Source organism: Xiphias gladius, chromosome 21 (assembly GCF_016859285.1).
Source record: "Xiphias gladius isolate SHS-SW01 ecotype Sanya breed wild chromosome 21, ASM1685928v1, whole genome shotgun sequence".
Lineage (NCBI taxonomy): Eukaryota > Metazoa > Chordata > Actinopteri > Istiophoriformes > Xiphiidae > Xiphias > Xiphias gladius.
In genome coordinates this window covers 17,346,510-17,367,722 of record NC_053420.1, presented here as the reverse complement: position 1 = coordinate 17,367,722, position 21,213 = coordinate 17,346,510, and the positions used below count along the sequence as shown (strand labels likewise).

Below are 21,213 nucleotides of genomic sequence, written 5' to 3'. Positions count from 1 at the left end.
CCTCAGAGAGAGAAAGAGGCAAAGGACACAAGGTCTATTTTTCCCTTGCCGCTGTCCTCATTTCACAGGAATTAGGAGCAGAAGGTTGGTAATTAGGCCTGTATACTAGCTGCATCTCTGGGAGTTGAGTATTTTAACACAGCACTAAATGTAGCTCCTCAGCTTGTTTTATGGCACTGAGACACTACCTTCTCTATTCCAGCTCTAATACAGAGGCCGATCACAAAGGACCAACACACAGCACAACTCATTCCTCCATCTCTACTCTGTACCCACTTCTCCTCGCTGATTTCCCGTAAAAGACTGAGCATCAGTTGAGAGCCTGCAGGTCAATTAATCTGGAGGGCTTCAAAGGGGTTGGTTGTGGATGGCTCTGTGCCCTCCGTATTTATACACAGGATATCATTAACATGCAGAAGGCAAATGATGAGCTGTGACAGTCCCTAGAGAAGTGAGAAGGAAGAGGAGGAGGAGAGAAGAGCACAGCTTTCTGGCATCCTATTACATCTGTCTCATCCTGCAAAGCACTGCCTGATTGTCTCCATGGTTTTTACACTTTTCTGCTCTCCCTCATTGTCCCCGTTTAGACAGATACAAAAATGTACTATATCCTGTGAATGCATGGAGGGGCATGAGGAAGACGAGACACAGAGACAGAAGAAGTGACTGGGGAAACAAAGATGGAGTGTGTGGTTAGAGAATATTGGGATAATCCTTTGATTCAAGGATAAACTGATGGCAAGCTGTCTCCATAATGTGCATACCCTGAACAAGTAAGCATTGTATAGAACAGTCCCCGTGCTTTAGTCATGGCTGCACTTAATGCCACCATCTAAACACACAGACCCTATGATGTGTCTGCGCCAGGATTTCCAGAAGGAAGTGTGTATTTATCAAACCAGGACTCGGCTCTGTGAAGGCCTTTAATCCCCTCCACACTGCCTGCCTGCTGCTTATCAATGAAACAGCCAAGGAAAAGGAGAAGAAGCCAAACAGTTTCAAAAGACAAGGGGCACGTGGGCAGATGCCGCCAGCTTTGCCATTCAAATTTGCTTTAACCCCGGTTTCAAGCAGGGCTTCAATATGCTACATTGCTGATTTGCACATCATTTAGCAGTTTTTCTTTTTTTTTTGAGGGGACAGTCTGCTGACATTAGATAATGCACAGCTGCACAGACGCAGGGGCCAGAGCGGAGCAGCGCACAGTGCAGTATCAGTGAAGAGGTCACCGTGGGTCTGACAAGATCTGAAAAACAAACTGCAAACCAGCTAATTTACTGATGTTGTACCTGCCGACTTCCACCAGCTGCAATTGTCAATCTGGCAGGGAATTCACTGCTGTGTTCAAACAAACCAAGCCTACACAGATATAGTTTAACCTTTTAACCTTGCCCCCCCCCCCCCAGACCACCAGAGAGCAGCCATGGTTCAACAACATAATAACTCTATAAGGGACTACAGCCATAGCTGTAGTTTGGTGCCAGTGCAGAAAGTCCACAAAGCACCATTAAAGTATCTGGTCCTATTCTACAACCGCAGACATCATTCCTGATAATTATGTCGTAAATATTGCATCATACTTTTTTATCACACTTAATGTGCAATGTTGGGAGGCGTATTCATAAAAGAAACAGTCTGGAATATCGTTTTCAGCATTTTCCAACCTACACCCTGCTGACCATAAAATGAACAGAGATATCACTTAGAAATGAGCAGAGGCAGCTTCAAACCTGACATTATACGCACACAAAAAGATCTGGCAATGTAAAGAAGAACACCAATCACTTGGTTACACACACAAAGAGATTATCACAAATACACACACATACACGCACACACCAATTTGGACACCACTGCAAGTCCCGTCTTATCTCTTCCAGACAGGTTATTCTCTGTATCAATATTGCATGGGTTGCCTTTCTAAGGGTGCTATGTTACATCTGAATATGTCTGTATGACAGACAGACGATACCAATCCACTCTAATTTGATGGGGGTACATTATAAATCCCATTCATGATATATCCTGAAACATCTGCTCCATAATTAAAATCAAGTTAGCTGTTGTCTCCTAAGCAGGAGGAAAACAGTATTGCACTACCTGGCACAGCAACTGTAGCATAGCTCAGTAACCCCTCAGTGTTTCTTTTCACTGTGGCAAATGAGGTAAAGTGGAAAAGCACAATTATCCTTGGTCGGGTTGCTGCGGTGTAGTTGTAGCTGCAGTAGCCGTAAATCACAATGACATTCAGCTCACTAATGAATCTGCACTGGAAGGGTTCGGCCAACAGACTGTAGGCTGCGATCTAGCCCGTATGGAAGTCTGTCCTGGTCAGGATGACTCTGTTTTACTGCTCTGTTTTGATGTCTCTCAAAGACATAAAGGTATAACGAGGCGACTAACTAAGTTACTAGGCTGCTTCTGAAGTACACCCCTGAGTTTACAGAGCACAACTTTTACTGCAATGAAAGACAGCCACTGGCATGTTGAAGGGTGTCTGGAGAAGAATAGTTCAGATTTGTTACATCAGATGAGATACAAATTCAAAGATAGACAGACAAAATCAAAAGCAACTAATTGTGTACACAAAACACAGAGCTCTGTCAGGCTTAAGGGTCTAAAATGTTTTTCTGTGTTCCGGGTTTTTGATGGTACCGGCTTCATGCCAATTAAATATTTTTTTAAAGTGTTTTCTCGTCCATTTGATGTTTTGGCGGCTCGTCATGAACTTAACTACACTAAAGTGGGAGGAAAGGCACAGTAAAGGGCGTGTCACAGCTGATTACCAGGATTTGTGGTTGCCCCCCTGCTCAGACCAGGAGGGAATGGCACAAGGTGCAATCATGTTATGAGCCTTTTGTGGCTCAAACCAAAATCCTATAAACTTGCTTTGAACGATAGACTAGTCCGTTTGAATTTAATGCATCTTGTACATTCCTCAAGCAGGAAAAAATTAATAACATTTTCATTCTAATGTCAAGCAACACAGACTTTCAGCCTGACTGAATATTATATCCTCCCTATATGTCAGGCATGGGTAGTTCCTCCCACCCACACTTCTTCTGTGGTCTGTTAGTACTAAAATTAACATCTTTAGTTCATATTGTTGAACTGTTTTCCTATTTTTATGCATTTTGCCGAATTAATTGAGTTCAAAAGAGGCAATACAGTATATCTATGTGTGCGTGTGTGTGTGTGTGTGTGCACTGAGACACTTGGCTTGGCTGTTTAGTCCACCATGGTCTTTGCAACATGTGTCAGGATTGGCTGTTTTCGAACACCTGTCCCTCTCTGTGTGGATTTGATCAACTTTACAGTCCAAAGGTTAAGCCACTGTGTCGCCGCAGCAGCACAGGTCTTTCTACTATCAGCCAAGTCTGAGACGCCAGAGTGAAGCAAGCCTCCACTAATACAGCTGGACTCAATTATCCAGTCAAATCCACATCCACTTCAAACACACTCTCGCTCACACACATATGGTACATTTACATACTGCGTACACACACTTCTACATGACCTTTTCTATGGAGTGTAAAGAATGCCAAAATATCTTACTCGGTTACAAGTTCTATTGATTTGTTGAGGGGGATTTTGTGTTTACAAATTAACCATGGAATGTGAGGCGCATTGCCAAATTATGACAGTCATGTGCCAAACCTTCAAACCAGGTTTGTAAATATAATTGTCACCCACTCAGTTTGCATGTCTAAATCAACACTTCTAAAAAACACTACAATGGCCAAAGTTAAACTCACCTCTCTTCATGAGGGAACCACTCAGTATGCTACATTGGCTACGCGTGGATGGATGGTAACGTTTCAGAGAGGCAAGCAGAACAGGTACGTCTGCTGGGTGGATCATCTGGCCCATAACCATTGTTTGACAAAGAGGAACCCTGCTTACACTGTCCTCAGTGTCAAAATGAGAACAGGGAAGTACTGTGCGATAAAGTCCATATTAGGCCTTTCTATTACTGTTGTACTACTGTATGAAAATGTAGTAGATAGCATTACTGTCACACTAAATTTATTAAAAAATTAGATTTAAAATCTGAAAATGTTTGGAATGCAGTCCTGCCATTTCCATTAACAAGAGTCACAGCTGGGGTTGGACTACATACAGCATATGATGGTTTAGATTCGTGCCTGACATCTGCAGCCAGATCACAGCTGGGTTGGTGCTCCTGTTTTCAGACTCAACTAAGCTTGCCTGCTCGCCCGAGGTGCTTTGTATTTGGGAGCGGCAGAGCTTAATTTCATGCCCTGCTTGAGTCATGTACCAATGTGTTAGTGGTGGTTTCTGCGCAGAAGAGCCCTCTTTTCTTCACCAGTGTGCATTTCAGTATTTCCAGGGCTGCAATTCTAAATGGGTCAAGGTTACAGGTGAGCTGATTTTGATCCAATGGCATTAAATGACCTTCCTTATTCCTTCGGTCACAAGATCTATTTGTCCTTTTTGCCTTTGTAATTTGGCTTTACAATTCTCTTCAACAAAAAAGGAAAATAATACATGCAAAATGTTTTAACTCTGTAAAAGTAATTAAAAAGAAATGATTTACTTTATAAATGCAATTTCATCACTTCTAAGTGTAGTTCTATAATTCTATAATGTTGACATTGCATAATTTTGTACAACATACAGGAGATACTTTGAGACTCTAAAAAACATTTAAATCTATGATAACTAATCCCTATTCAACCATGTTAGTCAATAACATTACAATAATAAAGTGATGCGTCTTTTGCCGTTAGCTCTCCAACTAGACAAGTTCATTCAACCAACAATCAAGTAAAGACAAACAGCACAAATTACACCGTATGGTAGCTGCTCTATTTTTGCTAACAAGCCACTATCTTGGATAAATTACATAGGACCCAATTCATGGATGTCTGCCTGATGAAGAGCTTGTGCAAAGTCTGCCACATTTGTACCTAATGGTTGTATTTTAAAACATAACGAAGCATAAAGCTTCACTCAAAACGTTCTTCTGTATAGTTAACTGCTAAATTTCAGCACCAAGAGTCAATTGAATTTGTTATGTCCATCCCTTAACAGCCCTAAACTTCTTTAGCGGACTGCATCCTCATCATCATGCCGAAGCCATCTGACCTTTGCAGATGTGATAAAGATCTTGACTGTAATAATAGATATTCCCTTACAGTACATAAACATAATGGAGTATTTTGTTGCATTATTCTGCACTGTAATCCAACAAGGCACTGTGATTAACAGCAGGGCTTGGTCCTACGGTCAGGTTATAAACAGTGACGTGTTTAGACAGGGATAAAGTAACTAGGCATACAGATCCCTGTGATCAGGGTGCACAGTGAAAGGAAAAAAAAAGTAAATGACATTAAGTTTTAAGTAAATGACATTAAGTTTTAAGTAAATGACATTAAGATTTAAGTAAATGACATTAAGGAAAGCAAATATGAAAAGGCAACAATGACACACAACCTCTCAAATGCACAAACACTCTACATACAACATCTGTAGGGCAGGACGCTTACTTGAATTGTTGATGTTCTCTGGAGCTGCGGATCTTGGAGGAGAACCTCTCGGCCAGTTTCTCTAAGCTGCGAGAGTATTCCAGTTCAATCTCTGCTTTGCGGCGGAAGAACTCCTGCAGGTCCTGCAGCAGCTGGATACGAGACTCAGACTGCTGCTCCAAGCATTTGAACTGCTCCACCAGCTGGTTACGGATCTCTGTCCATCAAAATACCAAACAAAAATGGAGTCAACTGTTTACACTGCTGTCACAACAATACACAACATGCCCTGGTCAAAAACATGTGTCAAAGAACTGCATTATTATGTAAAGTGTTACAACATTTCTGTAACTTTCTGCATTAGTAGTTTATTGGACTATGCACTACATTTCAAAACAGGAACATCATTTTAAAACTTATAGTGGTAAAAGTGGTAAAACTGCACAAAACAAATGATCCATGGGTAATATGACAGGCAGACAGTATTATTGTTAATGTTGTTCTTCAAAGTCCAAATTTTCCTATAAACACCGCTGCTTGATTTTTTAAGGCATGTTTGTTTTTTCAGTCAAAGGTTTCTGATGTTGATTGACTGAAGAAAATATATTTACAATGACCGATAAGTCAGTGCGAGAAAAAAAAAACGGAAAAAGGAGACTCCATAAACATTTGTCGGGCTGCTGTCAACAGCAACATAATGCCTCGAGCTGAGAGCCTGAACGTCCGGTGAGGCTCCATGCCAAGCCAGTAAGATGACCTGTGTGTATGACCTCTCATAACTTTCTACACTGTGGACATACAGCGAGATCCAACTGATTTAATGAGAAGCTAATGCACTCCCCTTCTTGGAGCAAGGTCGTAGAGTAACATTTCTCCTTAAGAGGAACCTGATGCTACCAGGCATACTACAGATCCTTCATGCCAGTGGGAACCCATGACAGAAACCTGATTCCTCTTTGTAGTGCTGTCATCAGCAGCAATGATGCCTCCACTCAGAAACAGAGAAAGGCCTATTCCGCAGAACAAGAACACAACCTGATGGAAGGAACTACAGTAAACAGGATCAGTGGTTTCACTTCTCAAAAGGAAGGGAACCGCCTGAACTAATGAGCATCCTTTATTAGAGACCAAAATGTTTTTTGAGCAACTCATATTAAAGACACTAATAAAAACACAATTTCCCTTCAGTTCAGTTCCTTGGTCAAATCGAGCAGTAGAATTTAATGACAATCATTTCAGATTAGAGCACTGCCAGCTCTGGTTCAGCTCTCCACTTGAATGTTTTCAATGTTTTTCTTGTATACTTTAGGAATTCCTTCAAATAAACCTGTATGATGACAAAACAAAGGTGGGTGTTTTGTAGATTTCTTTAGAAAATATTTAATTCCTTCATTTCAAGCAATACGTTTCCATAGGAACACATTATGAACTCTTTCTCATGTAGAAAGAAATTGTACGGCCAGTTCATTCAAGCTTTTCCTCCACTCAAAAGGACTTTTTTGTGTTTTTGTGTTCATTTGTTTTCAGAAGGTCTGCATGAAAATGCGCTTGAAAGCAGCAACGGAAAAATGAACTTTCTAAATGTAAGCGACTGCATGTTGTAACATCCTTTTGTTACAACATTTTTCATTGCAAGTTAAAACCCTAAAAAATAAGGACTAAGGATGAAGCTTACACATTTCTGAGCCATCGCAGTAACAATGCATGCAGATGAACTGCTGACTGAATGGTGAAACCGCAGCAGTGACACAGACTGTGTTTCCATGCTGCTGAGGGTGTAATTTGGTCACCCAAGCCCTCCTTATGGATATATGCGTAGGATCTGACTGCTGGGGAAGCAGTAGTGAAGTGCAGGGGAGCGTTTTCCCTCCCTGTGATGTCGTGCCGACTGGTCTCAGCCTCAAGTGGCATGCTTCACTCTGCGGTTAACCATTGTCCCAGCCCTCCCCTTTATCCAGGGGCCTCCCTCTGCCTCAAAGCACTGAGGGCTTAAACCTCAGTTTTAGTAGGAGCTCTGAACCAGGAGCTCAGGGAGAGTTACCACTTTGCTACATCAGTCCTGTCAAGGATTTCATGCCTTTCCAGACATGCAGCTATGTTCTCTGTTTGCAATGGGGTTTTTTTGTTGTTTTTTTTTCCTTTTACAAAGAGAAACAGTGCCAAAGCAGGCGAGCCAAAAGAAATGCCCCAGGAAAATGTGACACCGATGTGCATGAGTGACAGGGAGGGCTTTTGAAAACACTCTTCTACAAAAAGGGAACTCTGATCCACCAGCTGCAGCTCTGCATTTGACAGATGAGTTTGGAAAAATAGGTCACACACACCAAAGTGTGTGCCCTTCCCTCTGAGAAACCATGAGCAATTGGAGAATTATTCCTTAAGTATTCCCAGCTCTTTGAGTGGCTTCATTCGCTGTGGTCTATTCAAAGTGAGGGACCCCTCTGTGGTTCTTTTCAATCTCTGAGGAGGGGGGATGCTTTGATTGTAGGCCTGCAGTAAAAGTTAAGATGATTGTTTATCTTTTTGAACACCACCAAAACAAGTCCTGTCAAGAAATCCTTCAGATATCCATAAAGAGAAAGCACTTTGTCACACAACAAGCCTTTTCTGCTGTAAAGAATGATTACCAGTTCAAACTACCATCAAGCTGTTAAAATGATTAAGGTGTAATATCATTCTCTTATCGTATCTGGATAATTATATAACCTCAGTATAAATGCTTCTTGAAACACATCCACTCCCTCATACCTGCTTACCTTCCTAACATGTATCTAACAATTTTGTAAACCCACAAACATTGATGTCCCACTTCCAACTTAGCTGCTCCGGTTTTCTTGTGTTGCAGCTATGAATGTCACTGAGCGTAAAGAAAGAAGTCTCTTCCAAATGAGACTCCTAATCAAACTACATATGCAATGTTCTGGAAAATGAATGAACATCACTGATTTATGGAATAAAAAAGGACTTTTAGCAGCCAGTTTAACTATATAACCATTACATGGCCTGTTGTTCAAAAGCAAAGCATTCGACGTATTAAAGCGTGAGCTCATTTGAAGTTTCTGACCTTTCAATTGAGAAGAAAATTAGCATTTCAAACAGTGCTTTTGATTACACTGTTGCTGGATTTCGGGATAGTCAAGTACTCCCAGTGCAGGTGGGATTGTTCGGGCAACCTCCCAAAAACAGCTCTTCTAATTCAAAGTGGGCAAGTTAAACCTTTGATAATGGTGCTTGATGAAGCATGCAGTTATTATCTGTGGCAGACCTACTGCGTGTTAACTCTATGTGTTTCTATTTAGAGATGGAGCCATCTGTTTTTTTTTATAAGCAAGGAGGGAGTTATCTTCTTCCCCTGGTTGGGGAAAAGGGGGAATGAGACTGGAGCAGCTGATATATGGTCAGACTCATACAAATGAAGGCTGGCATTGTCTGTTTGAAGGATACAGTTATCGTTTAAAGCATACTAATACTTACTACTTCCTAAGTTACTGTATATGCAATGACCTATAACCTTTCTGTGTTATGTAAACAATGTTTTTCTTTGTCTCGTTCACTTTCCCATTAATGAACACTGCTTCTGAACCGTTTGATATATCGACTGCAATTAAGCCCACCACATTTCCCTCTGAACCTCCACATAATATTAAGCAAGAGCAAAAATAAATCCCAAAAGCTGCATTACTCCAGTAACATTTATGATCAGAGGCTTCATGAAAAACTAAAGTATTGATGGACTCATATTATTACACTTCTCAGATCTACTGGAATCAAAATCTTTTTTTCTTTTGAACTGGAGGTGTCTGCAGACAACTTGGATCCAGTCCATGTGTTTTAAAATGCAGTCTGTTCATAACAACAGTTCATTAAACTGAAAGTATATTCGGATAGAGGAGAATCTTTTTGTGTGCGTATGTAATTATATATTAATGCATAGTGTATCTGTAGTAGAACAGATCAGTTTTAAATCTCCAGCAGGTCTGAATATGTCTCAGATGAACAGCCATCTTTTACTGTTCAGGCAGGTTCATTACTGCTGCTTCATTATGAAATACTATATACATGACATATCAAGGGAGTAGTCAAATTCATCACAGACACTTTACATTCCTGAGCTCAAGTTCATACATCATCGTTTTAAGAGCCCTACCCCTTCCACTGGACACCTGCTCTACAATATTATTTCCCCTGCAACATTTAGGGACAGGAATTGAAAGCACAGTGGACACTTGTCTCCTCACAGAACAGGAAAACCTCTGAAAACAATAGTAGGATGTTGAAGATCCCTGAACTTTGACTCCCACAGACAAAATCCTGTATTGGCAGCTGTATTATAGCAAAGTATGGTGACGTGTCTACCAATGATTGCAGCTGGTGTAGAAAAATTAAATTAAGGTTTAGGTTGCATGTACTGTAAATCGTCTCCTTGAGTTGCACTACAACCACAATCTTTTGTGCATGAAAAAAATGCTTTAAATGATAGCTTCCATCTCGATTCTCATGCATACCCCTGTCGAGCTTGTCAGCAGAGATATGCGTTGGCTTGCAGTATGGATGTATTAGGAGAACTGAGTACAAGATGCATACGGCAAAACATTTTTAGGCTACCACAGGCATTTTTGTTTTTCGGGCCCGTAGAACAAGCACAGCACAGTCCTTCTCTGGCTGAGTTGGTTGATAGCATCTGCGTAAGAGACTTCCTCTGGCTGACTTCCTGTTGGCTCCTTGCATAATTTGATGTCTTGAACATCATTCACTGATGCACCTTTTTGCTACTTTTCAAATTGTATTGGACCTATACAAATCAAATTCGGATTTCAAGTTTGTGATGCTCAAAAATGTTTATTCATCATTTATTTCATTCTTTTTGGAATGAGTATGTATGGGAAAAACAGTCTTTATGGGCCAGCGGGCTTGGTCTGCACACTTCTGCAAGTTACAGCGCCCATTAATTGCTCTTCCATTGGTCAGGACATCTGGCTGTCTTGAGTCTGGTGTTTTGTTTATTGAGGTGATAATTTAGTGTGAACAAGACAGTGATTCTGACCAATGGAAGCGCAGAAAGCCAGCAATCGAACAACACACGTGCCTGAGGCAGTGTGCCATATTTTATCAAAAAAGGGAGTGTATGGAAGACACAGATGGACATCAGAGAAATGATTATGCTGCAGGTGTGGTGTGGGTGTGGAGTTCCTCTGCAATGCTTCATTTTTCACCTCCCTCGGCCAAAGTGCAAAACATTGCCAACAACTTCCCAAACGGATACAAAAAAGTAAAGAGAATGAGAGGGATTTTCTGCAGAGCATCCTGAGGGCAGCAGGGGAAGCCACGCTGCATAGGGCAGCAGGCTGCCTGAGGAGTGGGAGAGATAGATCATTTCACTGCAGGATAATAAACCAGTGAAATAAAATATTATCACACGTGTAGTGGAGTTTGACACCGGATATGTCTTCTCTGCAGATAATTACAGCAATGTTTAATATACATTTACGTGTTTCAGTGAATCAGTAAGAAGCACAGATTCCACTTTGTTCTTTTTTACAACACTGGATATTGGTGCAGTGAGTGTGGAGGAAAGAACTACATGTCTCTGTGTAGTGTGGACAAATTATAAATCATAACCAGCCTCAGACGGTATTAAATTCTTTAAAAATAATGTCTTTAGGTGCTCACATCACCATGCGTTAAGACGCACACACATACAGCATCTAGACACACACCCCCAGACAAAAGCAACTCCGAGCCAAATTCACTAACCTAATCCCCAACTCAGCTCTGCAGTATCTGGGCTCTAGACTGCAGAGCTAAATTCACATGAAAAGCAGACACACAGACAAACGCAACCCTTATCCAGACCTTAATTCACTCTCTCTGTCCCCCATACTGAGTCTCAATAATACAAGTTCCAGTCGTTGAACTAATCCCCCACTTCTCTGTTCTTTTTTAAAATCCCCTAATGATTAATGCAATTTTGGATCCATTAGGCCATGCTCCTGATGCAGGTTCTTTTCTGTCTGTCTCTATCTTGCCTGGTTCCTCATTAACCCAGACCGCTGCAGCGCATGTACTCTAAGATAAAACAACAGGAGCCGAGACCAATCAAGGGCTGAACAGAGGTGAGCTGATGGAGCGTTCTACAGCAAGATGTCAGCTGTCAGTCTCTGGGTTGTCCCTCACTCTTAATCCCCCGTCTTAATTATTTGCTGGTTTATCTGATTTTCCAGTGGATATTCTGTCAAACTGAAAATCAAATCTAGAGAGTAAAAATGTACATCAAATGAACTTGTCATAAGCATTATTTTTGCACTCACACCTTCCTCAGTGAAAAAAAATTCTATCTAAGCTACAATCTTTGATATAAAGCTTGATAATAAACAGCCAGGTTGCTGATTTAAGCTTCCCAAACGGTAATGAACCTTAAAATGCACACTTTGAAGGAAACACTCAACCCATGATGAAAATAAAATAAACATTCAACAGTCGCTCTGCTTCCCAGTGCAAGGAGAGGAAAATCATCCCAGACTTCCTCATCGCTGTCTCTTTCCTCTCTGGTGCCCGTATCGTCATCACATTATATGAGTGCGATGCTTCAGGAAATCGCAAGCATGAGCTACAACCGGAAACACGCCCTTTCAGACTCTAGCTGTCCATCTTTTCCTGTATCCAGGATCCAGCTCTGCAGAACCAGACTGAGAGGTGTCTCCATGGCAACACGGGCGTGCACCAGCCCCTTGGGAGCATCTTATTGGAGGAGAGGTGGAGTCTGATGGATGTGGATGGGTGGCAGCAGTGAGTGAGGAGGCACATTTCGGTTGTACGCACTAAGACATGGCCTAAAATTGTCTGCGGAGCGGATAAGAAAACCACGGTGAAACAACATCTGATCAAAGCAGTAAAACTAATTTAATGCATTTTCCTCTGAACACTGATCACATCCAATTAAAATAAAATACTCCCACAGCGCATGGTAATGCAACAATACTCTATACGTTTCAAATGACTCAATTCATTCAGCAACATTTAGTTTTTTATAAAAGCAGACTGTGTGGGCCTCTGAAACACAGCTACATTTAAGTGAGAGCAGCTACAAGGACAGCTCTTCACTGGTTCAAAGGAGGTAAAACTGAGAGTAGAGTTCATTTGAAAAAAGACAAAGAGAAACAGAGGAGAGACGAGTCACCTCTGTGTTTTGCCTTTAGTGAGACCCTCTGGTGAGTCACAACCAAGCCACCCCTCATTTTCTGCAGGTTTAGGGTTGAAGTTCAGTTACTTTGGTGCACGCTCTAAAGGCATTCACTACAACAATAATAAAGTGTAAACTGGAGTTGAAACTGTTAGTCAATTAATTAAGTATTTTTTAATTGATTAAACATTCAAGGAAGTTACTAAATAAAATGCAAAACACTGTGACAGTAAACTGGATATCTTTGGGTTTTTTGCTGTTGCTCAGACAAAACAAGCAATTTTAAGATGCAAATAGTCAGATATATATTGATAGTGAAAATAATCATCAGTTGCAGCTCTACAGTAAACAGGTCATTAGCACGCATATGACAAAATACCACAATTTTGTGCTCTTAATAACTAATGAGCCTGTGCCACATATGGTGCTATTTCTACCATCAGTGGGGGATAAGAGGGATTTGTGAGTTGCAAAGAGGAGCGCTCTTTAATTATCTAAAGTCTATTGTGGGACATGTGCTTTGCTGGTACATAATAAAGTTAATTTAGCAGGTCCCTAGCCTACACTGTAAGAACTTAACTAATTACTTAATCAGATAGTGACTTTTTCAAACTCTCGTTGTAGAGTTATTTTTGCACAGCTGCCCTTTTTCCTCTGTTTCTAAGGTTACCTTCTGTCAGGAGGAAGTGCTTTCTAAATCCGACTTTCTTCTTGCTTTTATTAACTATAGCTGCCTATCACCATGGATACCTGTTGGGCAATAAAGCAAAATAATAGCAAACGTTCCTTTGACTTTTGATTTCTCAATTTTCTAACAAAGATATTTTCTTTTTTTCTCCATTTGGGTTTTTTTTAAAGATATCTATGGTGTATGAAAAAAAATCAAATTTGGTTTGAAACAACAGGGGCAACTGAACTGCCAATGAATGCACTTTATATTGTTACACTCTGCAAGTCTTCAGAAACTTGTTTGTGAATGTGTTGAGACAAAAAGTTCTATAAAAACCTTTGTTGGATCCTCAAAGGAAACAACAGTCTAAAATTGTGGCATTAAAAAAACAGGGGAAGCCATCTGAATCCATTATAACACCGGTCACGGTTTCAGATTTCTAAAGAAAGTTCTTCTATTTACCTACATAACCCCAGGAGATTAAGAGACAGAGGACACTCTCAGAGATCTTATCCTTTTCACATGGGACCTAAGCTTGTACAGTTTTTCCTATTATTAGAATGAATCTCCAGGTGAAAAATGCAAGCATATATGAAGCATTAACCTTATATTCCTACAAACACAGATTAATTGAGGTCTATGTACGAGACTGTTTAGAGTCTTCTTATTGGAAAGTAGAATGATGACAGAATAAAAGACGCAGAAGACACAGAGGAAGGCATTTAATGAGCAGGTTTCACGTTTCAGATCAATCACTCTTTTTTTAAATTGAATTTTAGTTTAACAGCCCTGTAACTATGTTTTAGACCCCCAGCAAACAGTAGTGTATTACTGCACTTGTAATACAACCATGGTGTTGAAAGCTACACTTCTCCAGAGAGCACTGATTAAAATTCTTTCTGCATAAACAACTGAATGAATGGGGAAGTGAAATCATGCACTGACTGGCACCAAATAACCCAGAAAATGAAACTATTTTTCTGTTTAAATGGATCTTTGTCTACTTCATCAATGCCAGCACACAAACTAAAAAACTATTCTGAGACTGTGTTAAATGATAATCTATGCCTGGCAGATCAGCCATTTCATGAAAGGCCGATTATCTCTTGAATCCTTGTGAAACGGACAGAAAAAACTCTCAGTTTATCATGTGGCAGCTGCATTAATCATACTAAGTTTACAGAGATGAGAGCAGAGTCTGCAAAGTCGAGAGAACTCTGAGGAAAAAGTACTTTATATGATCTACCTTTATAGTGACAGAGGACACGATTATACATCGGTATGACATAAATACATCGTTTTCTTAAGGGTTAAAGATACATGTGGATTTCTTGTCAGTTTTGTGACACTTTCTTAACACTTAACTACTTTAATGGACACTCTGGACACACATAAGGAGCGGAAAGTCTTACTGCAGGTAAGGTAACCATGATGACAAAAGTCTGGCATGCTGCTGCCGGTAATGCTTTCTTCTCAAGTTTCTTCAATTGAATTTCATATGGTACAGAAATAGTTAAAGCAGTAGATCGACATTTTGGGAAACACACTCATTCGCTTTCCAACAAGTTCTCCAACCTAAACCACTATATACTGTAGGTCGTTTGTCCCTACCCTGTGATACAACCCTACAAAAGCGCCCCTACAAAAGCAGGGTCCTGGCCCTTCATCATTATTGTTACAATAATAAACACACCGAGTATACCGGCAACAGCATGCCAGACTTTTTGTCATCACTCAACACTCATCTTCTGTGTCAAGGTCCAGTGTTTTGAGTATCCATCCCTCCTCCTACCGTAGACTCTGTCGCTCTGTATACAATGTCGCCTGACTTCCTCCTTTGCTCCCGTCATAATTACTACGGCCACTAGAGGTCACCTAACAATTAAACATAACTATGGGTCGTAATAAGCTGCTTGCACAGACGACCCTATGGGCTGGTTTCCTGCAGGAGGACAGTCTCTCGCTTTCTGGCCAAGAGTTAGAGGAGAAGATCCATACCACTCTCACGTTTTTGCATTAAGTATTAAGACATTGCCAGCACCCAGCTAATTTAATATAGCATTAAGACTGGAAAAAGGGGGTAACAGCTAGCAAGAAATAGTTCAGCAGTTACCTCCCGACAACAACAGACAAACTGCTGTTTTCAAACTTTTTTTTTTGTATAGAGATAAAATATGTGAGCTTGGGTGAATTTTGTTACATTTAGACAGAGCCAGGCTGTTTCCCCTTTTTTTCAGTCTTAAGCTAAGTTAGCCATCTTTCATTTTTAGCTTCATACTTAGCATATAGACATAAGAGTGGTATGACTCATCTCATCTAACACTCTGCATGAGTGCAAATAAGCGAATTGCCCAAAATTTCAAACTTTTTCTTTAAGACATCACTATATATTAATAAAATGAAATCCTGCAAACTTAACTGAGTTAGGCGAGACTCAGTTTGGCTGCCTGTTTGTTTGACTAGTCACTGCCACCGCACCAAGCAAACCCTGAATGAATCACAAAACTGATTGGACTGCAGAATAAACAAGCTGTCCCACTAAAAATGATTTTGCCTTAATAGCTACTGGATGATTTTTTCTTTGCAAATGTTCTCTTAGTCAGCAGCAGGTTTGCCAAGCAAGCTAGCAGCAGGAGGATCTTCAGCTGGTGAGTCAGAGTGACCATTTCTTCGACTCCAAACAATGTCCGTTTCTCCACCGCCAGCTTTATGCTGCCCAGCAGGGTATTAACAGGTAACCAATTAAACCAACACAATGATGGTAACAAGCTCTGATCCTCAGACAGATTTCCAGTATCAACTGAGCAACACATTCGGTATCCGCAATAAACCTGAGCTGGCATCACAAACTGTAGGTATTTCAGAGCGCAGAGCGACCAAAGGCTGTGTTCAGTCATTCCTGTTGCTTTGCTAACAAACAACTTGAGCCCACAAACAGTTTTCAGCATTTAACTCTCTCAGCAGGGAAGCTGTCTATAGCCTGGAGCAACATCAAACAGAGACACACCTAGTGTCTCACATAATGTTCATCCGCATTTAACCAAACCAACAACACCTTTTAGGGTTACCTAAGTGAAGAGAAGTGTGGTTTGTGACCACACCTGCTGTTCACAAACATACTGCAAGCTGGTTACTGTATATTATAAAACTACAGAGAATATAAAATTATATCACTTAATACTTTGACTTAAGAAGGTGTGTGATCATGTACTATATACTGTGATGACAATTAAAACCTACCTTTAATTTGTGAATCAGGCACTTAAGTTTGCACTCTGCTGTAAAATTAGAAAAACACACTTCATGCAGAGTCGTGTGTAATGGACATACATCCTACAGCTAGTTTAGAAATATCTGTCCGCGTGGGTAATGACTGATGCCGTGCCTGAGCTAGACAACGGTTACATCTAAGGAATGACCACCATTGCAGGCCATGACCTCTGTGTAAAATCACAATAAAATGGTTCAAACACAAAATCAGTCACATGTATGGCTTTGAACATAAGCTATCCAACTGAGCCAACAAATTAAAGCTCTCTACGCTGACTGTTATCTGCAAAATACTAGGGGAAAATACCCTTACTAAGGGTCCAGTATGCCAGAAAATGAGAGTGGGGTGAAAGTGAGCTGCACTCCAAGTACATTGAATCGGTGATTCATTGCAGAGGGGGTTTCAGGAAACCCAGCCAACAGAACCTGCTGTCTCTCAAGTCAAAGTACAGTACAGCAAATAGATCTAAATAAAAGTCCCATTTAATAACAATGAGCCATTCCAAAGACAATGGAGCCTAGCCGGGTTGCACTCAAGTCTTGACATTTACTAGTGTCATTTAAGTGTTCGGGCTTTGTATCAAAGCTTTGTCCTGTGAATGTACTGTATCACCGCCACCTCTCTCTACAGATATCTGTGGGTCTCATTCTTACTGTGTTATCTGATTTCTCAGAGTCAGCAGCTAATTAACTTGTAATCACTGGACTTGTAAAGCATCCACTTTTGTATACTGTATGAGCAAAAGGTTGAATTTATCCTTGTCCTGCCGATGGGGGTGTATGGATTTATACCGATGCCATATTTTGGCCTCAGAACCTCCATTATAAATGTCAAACAGGCGCTGATGGTTGAGCCCGAGAGCAAAACTTCACACACTGCCTACGAAACTGGCTACAGGAGGAGGCAGAGCTGCGGACCAGCAACCGCACGTTGATTAGCTACAAAAGAGAATCCAAGCTCCTCCGTCAGTCACCCTCCGTTCAGAGTATGAACCCTCTCTATTGACATGCTAATGCAAGATCTGCCAGCTGAACAGCTTAAATACAGTGAACACCATCTCCTAAGGTCCTTCAGAGACCAAGGCTTTGGCAGCCAGGCTCGAGGGTCATCAAGAATTCATTAATGTCAGGGGGTTAAGATTTTAGCAGAGTGTAGAGTAGTTTGTTACACTGTAACAGAGGAATACAATTTTGTGTTAGAAGAGGCTTTCACACCTGCAGTCATCACATTTAAATAAACTCAGTGTTGAGCCATACCAAAGGTCGTAGGTTTTGTTTTTTCTTTGTTGTTAAACTACTGCTGAAACCAAGTGGTTTTTCTGTCACCCATCTATTAGCCTTCATACATAATAAAGGAACCATGTGATCTTGTTATGACCCAATCAATGACAGACTGATGATTTGGCCCCTTCTGCCATGTACACATTAACCATAAAGCAATAATTCAGAATAAGACAGGTGCAATTTCCAATCTGAATTTCATTACGGTCCGCGCACTGCCTGGTTCAACTCCTCACATTGCCATTGTTGTGTGAGATGGAGGATTGTTGGGAGCAGAGCTCTCTGTGTCTGTAGGCTATGAAACACTGCAGCTGTGGACGACAAAACAAGCAGCATTCTCCATAAATTAAGACCCGATCCTTCCTCCTCACACAGTTCAAGGGTCCTGTCTGATGCAAAGAGGCAGCAGACAAGGCCTGGCTCTATGAAGCAAGAGCTTTTCTCCCATGACACAGTTGGATCTTAACTAAATAAAATGTCTGTATTATCAAAAAATGGCCTCCCCCTAAAGTGGAAAGCAGGAGAATAAGATGGGTATTGATATGGTAGAAACAAGACATGTTCACGTGGGTTTTTTCACGATGACCAGCTCATGACACGAGACAAAAGCAACATTATAGAGGCAGAGAAATTCTGGTGGGTAAAAATTAATCAGCTGATACATTTCCCACTTAGGTCTCAGCTTATTCTTTAATCACTGCCTGCATGAACTTCAGATATGTTATTTCCCAGTTATCTTCTACTCTCCTTTTTCTCTATTTAATCAACTGTCTCCACAGTTCATCATATGCAGAAAGGTGGTAGTACTGTTGGATAGAGCATGAATATATGTCAAGATGAAAACTGAAAAAACATCTTGCATCCAGGCAAGCAATTAATCCACTAATCACCCAATAATATGACTTTTTTAGACCTACCCCTAGATTTGAGATAAGTATGACTCTGAAATTATCAGTAAGCAAGTCACTAAAGACCAAGGCCCTTTACCTGTAACATGTATGTGGAAAAGGAGTCAGTGGTGACATTAAGCCACAGAATGTTTTACCCATGTTTCCAGGTAAGAGCAGCGAGAGAAAACGGTCAGTCACTGACAATGAATCAGAGAGAGAACCTGAGCAGCGGGTGATGAGGTCTGTGGGTTAAACCTGAAGCGACCTTGTCAGCACAAGCCATTATAAGACACTGGATACGGAAAATGAATGTGTTTGATATACAGTACACAGTGTGCATTAAATCCGTTCCCCAATATCCGTTCAAGATTTGGAACAACACCGAGCACAGTGGGCCAAATGCAGGCCCCAAGAAGCTAACGAATGAGGTGCCACAATGTTACCACATATTCCTCCATCCTGCACTGATTTCAACACAGGGATCATTTTGCCCAGCAACAAAGTGTGCAGAACCAGGATCCTATACCCCATTATGGCAAATTAACATTTAGCGCACAGAAATCCCCCTGTCTGTCGGTGGATTAATGAAAGAAACCTCTGCACACGAGAGAGAAAAACGCATGAACATAAAACCGGGGTTTGCTCCTGGAACTGGGCTGACAGTCAGCGTTTATCCGACTCTGTCTACATGTCTACACGTTTTAACCCTGTATAATAGGCGTATCCTACAGAGAGGTGGACGCGCCGTATTGCAGGAATAAAAAAAGAAGAGCGAAAAACATGCAGGGAGTCAGGCTGACAAACTGGCTCTTGGTCGGCCGGAGTCGACGGAAAGGCTCTGCAGAGACAATGCACACAGAGCGGACACACACATCAGATTCACACCGCACCTTTCACTTGGGTCTCATAGTCCGCTATGATCTCCTTATCCTTCTTGAATTTCGTAGATGACATGGTTCCTCTGGTTTTAGGGGGAGACCCTGTAAATCGAGGACGCTGTGGGGTCTTTGGTGATGATCCCCGACTTGTAACGTTGCAGACCTTTCCTCCGTTTTTCTTCGTTCTTGTCTATTGGCCGCGCATGGGGGAGAACAAAAGCTCAAAGGTTTAGTTTTAATGCCCTTATCGCGGAAATCAGTGCAGAAAAAACACTTGCGCAGCACTCCAATGTTGCATTCTTCTCTTTTTCTGCAAGGGCTTTTTTTTGCTCTGGCAGAGGCACCGAGTCCTCCTCCTGGCACCAGTCAACTCAAGGGCTTCAGCACGAAAAAACAAAAGACACAAGCGAGCTCAAAAAAGTGATAACAACATGATGAAGCGAGAGGAGCGTCGCTCGAAGGGCTCAAGCGGTCAAGTCGTCGTACCTTCTGTGCCCCAAAACGACCAGGCGTGCGGCGGAGGAGCGAGGCAGACAGGCAACATTCGTACTCTGACAAATTGCGCTGCAGGGAAACAGGAATTTAAGAGATGGTCACGTGAGCCTCCACACACACACACACACACACACACACACACACACACACACACACGTACAGAGAGAGAGAGAGAAACACACACACACACACACACACACAGAGAGAGAGACACACACACACACACACACACACACACACACGTACAGAGAGAGAGAGAGAGAGAAAGAAACACACACTCACAGAGAGAGAGAGAGAGAGAGAGAAATGCAGTGTAATTTAATGTATTGTGACCAGCCTTTCTGGTTACATTTTGCCTGCGATGCTCAAACACTGGTCCACACATTGAGATCTTCCTCATAATCATCATCATCGAGCTGCCTGTAGGCCCCGCTGCTCACGTTTTCACGACAGTCACATTCGTTCTTCCGCAGGTAAAGATAGAGACCTAACAATGAGCTCTTCACACTCCATTGCCACGGAAACCTCACACTTTCACCCCTGCATCACTTTCACCATAGCTGCTGTTTAGGAGATGAGGGGGATCGCCTCTGGCACGCTGCTCCGTCACACACCCAGAGCAGCGACCGTGTGAAGTGAGAAGCCCGGCGGTTAAACACACCAGCACCGGCACCACCACTGACGCCTCGACGTGTGACCGTGAGGGCAGCGCTGAGCTCTCTGCACATAAACACAAACCATTATCTTTTAAATGGGACTGCAACCTCGTTTCTTCGCACACAGGTGCGTCCTCACGCCCTTGTGGCATCCACTGTTTACTTCACCTCTTCTTTTCTGCTGCCAGAGCTGATGCTGATAGATAAAGATCAATGCGATGGCAAGAATGTTATCACTGAGAGAAATGTCGCTAGCCCGAGAAATGCCAAGAATAAATGAAACACAAGTGAAAATACCCTTCACCATACAAATAGGTCATAAATATGTAAAATATGGTTGGATATAATAAAGAACACGCGCATTATAATCCCTGATGATAGTGCTGTCACAATCTTTCAGGAAA

The 21,213-nt window shown here is 41.5% G+C and overlaps 1 protein-coding gene across 1 annotated transcript in view; it reads right to left on the bottom strand.

Moving 5' to 3' along the window:
- Positions 1 to 20,199, bottom strand: part of srgap3 (SLIT-ROBO Rho GTPase activating protein 3) — a 57,409-nt gene extending 37,210 nt beyond the window's left edge. Inside the window, exons 1-2 of the mRNA XM_040159423.1 lie at positions 19,671 to 20,199; positions 5,511 to 5,706 (exon numbers count right to left, since the gene is read on the bottom strand). Coding sequence (XP_040015357.1) covers positions 5,511 to 5,706; positions 19,671 to 19,734 — 260 coding nt within the window. The 5' untranslated portion in view covers positions 19,735 to 20,199. The remainder of the gene's footprint in view (positions 1 to 5,510; positions 5,707 to 19,670) is intronic.
- Positions 20,200 to 21,213: the final 1,014 nt, after the last annotated feature.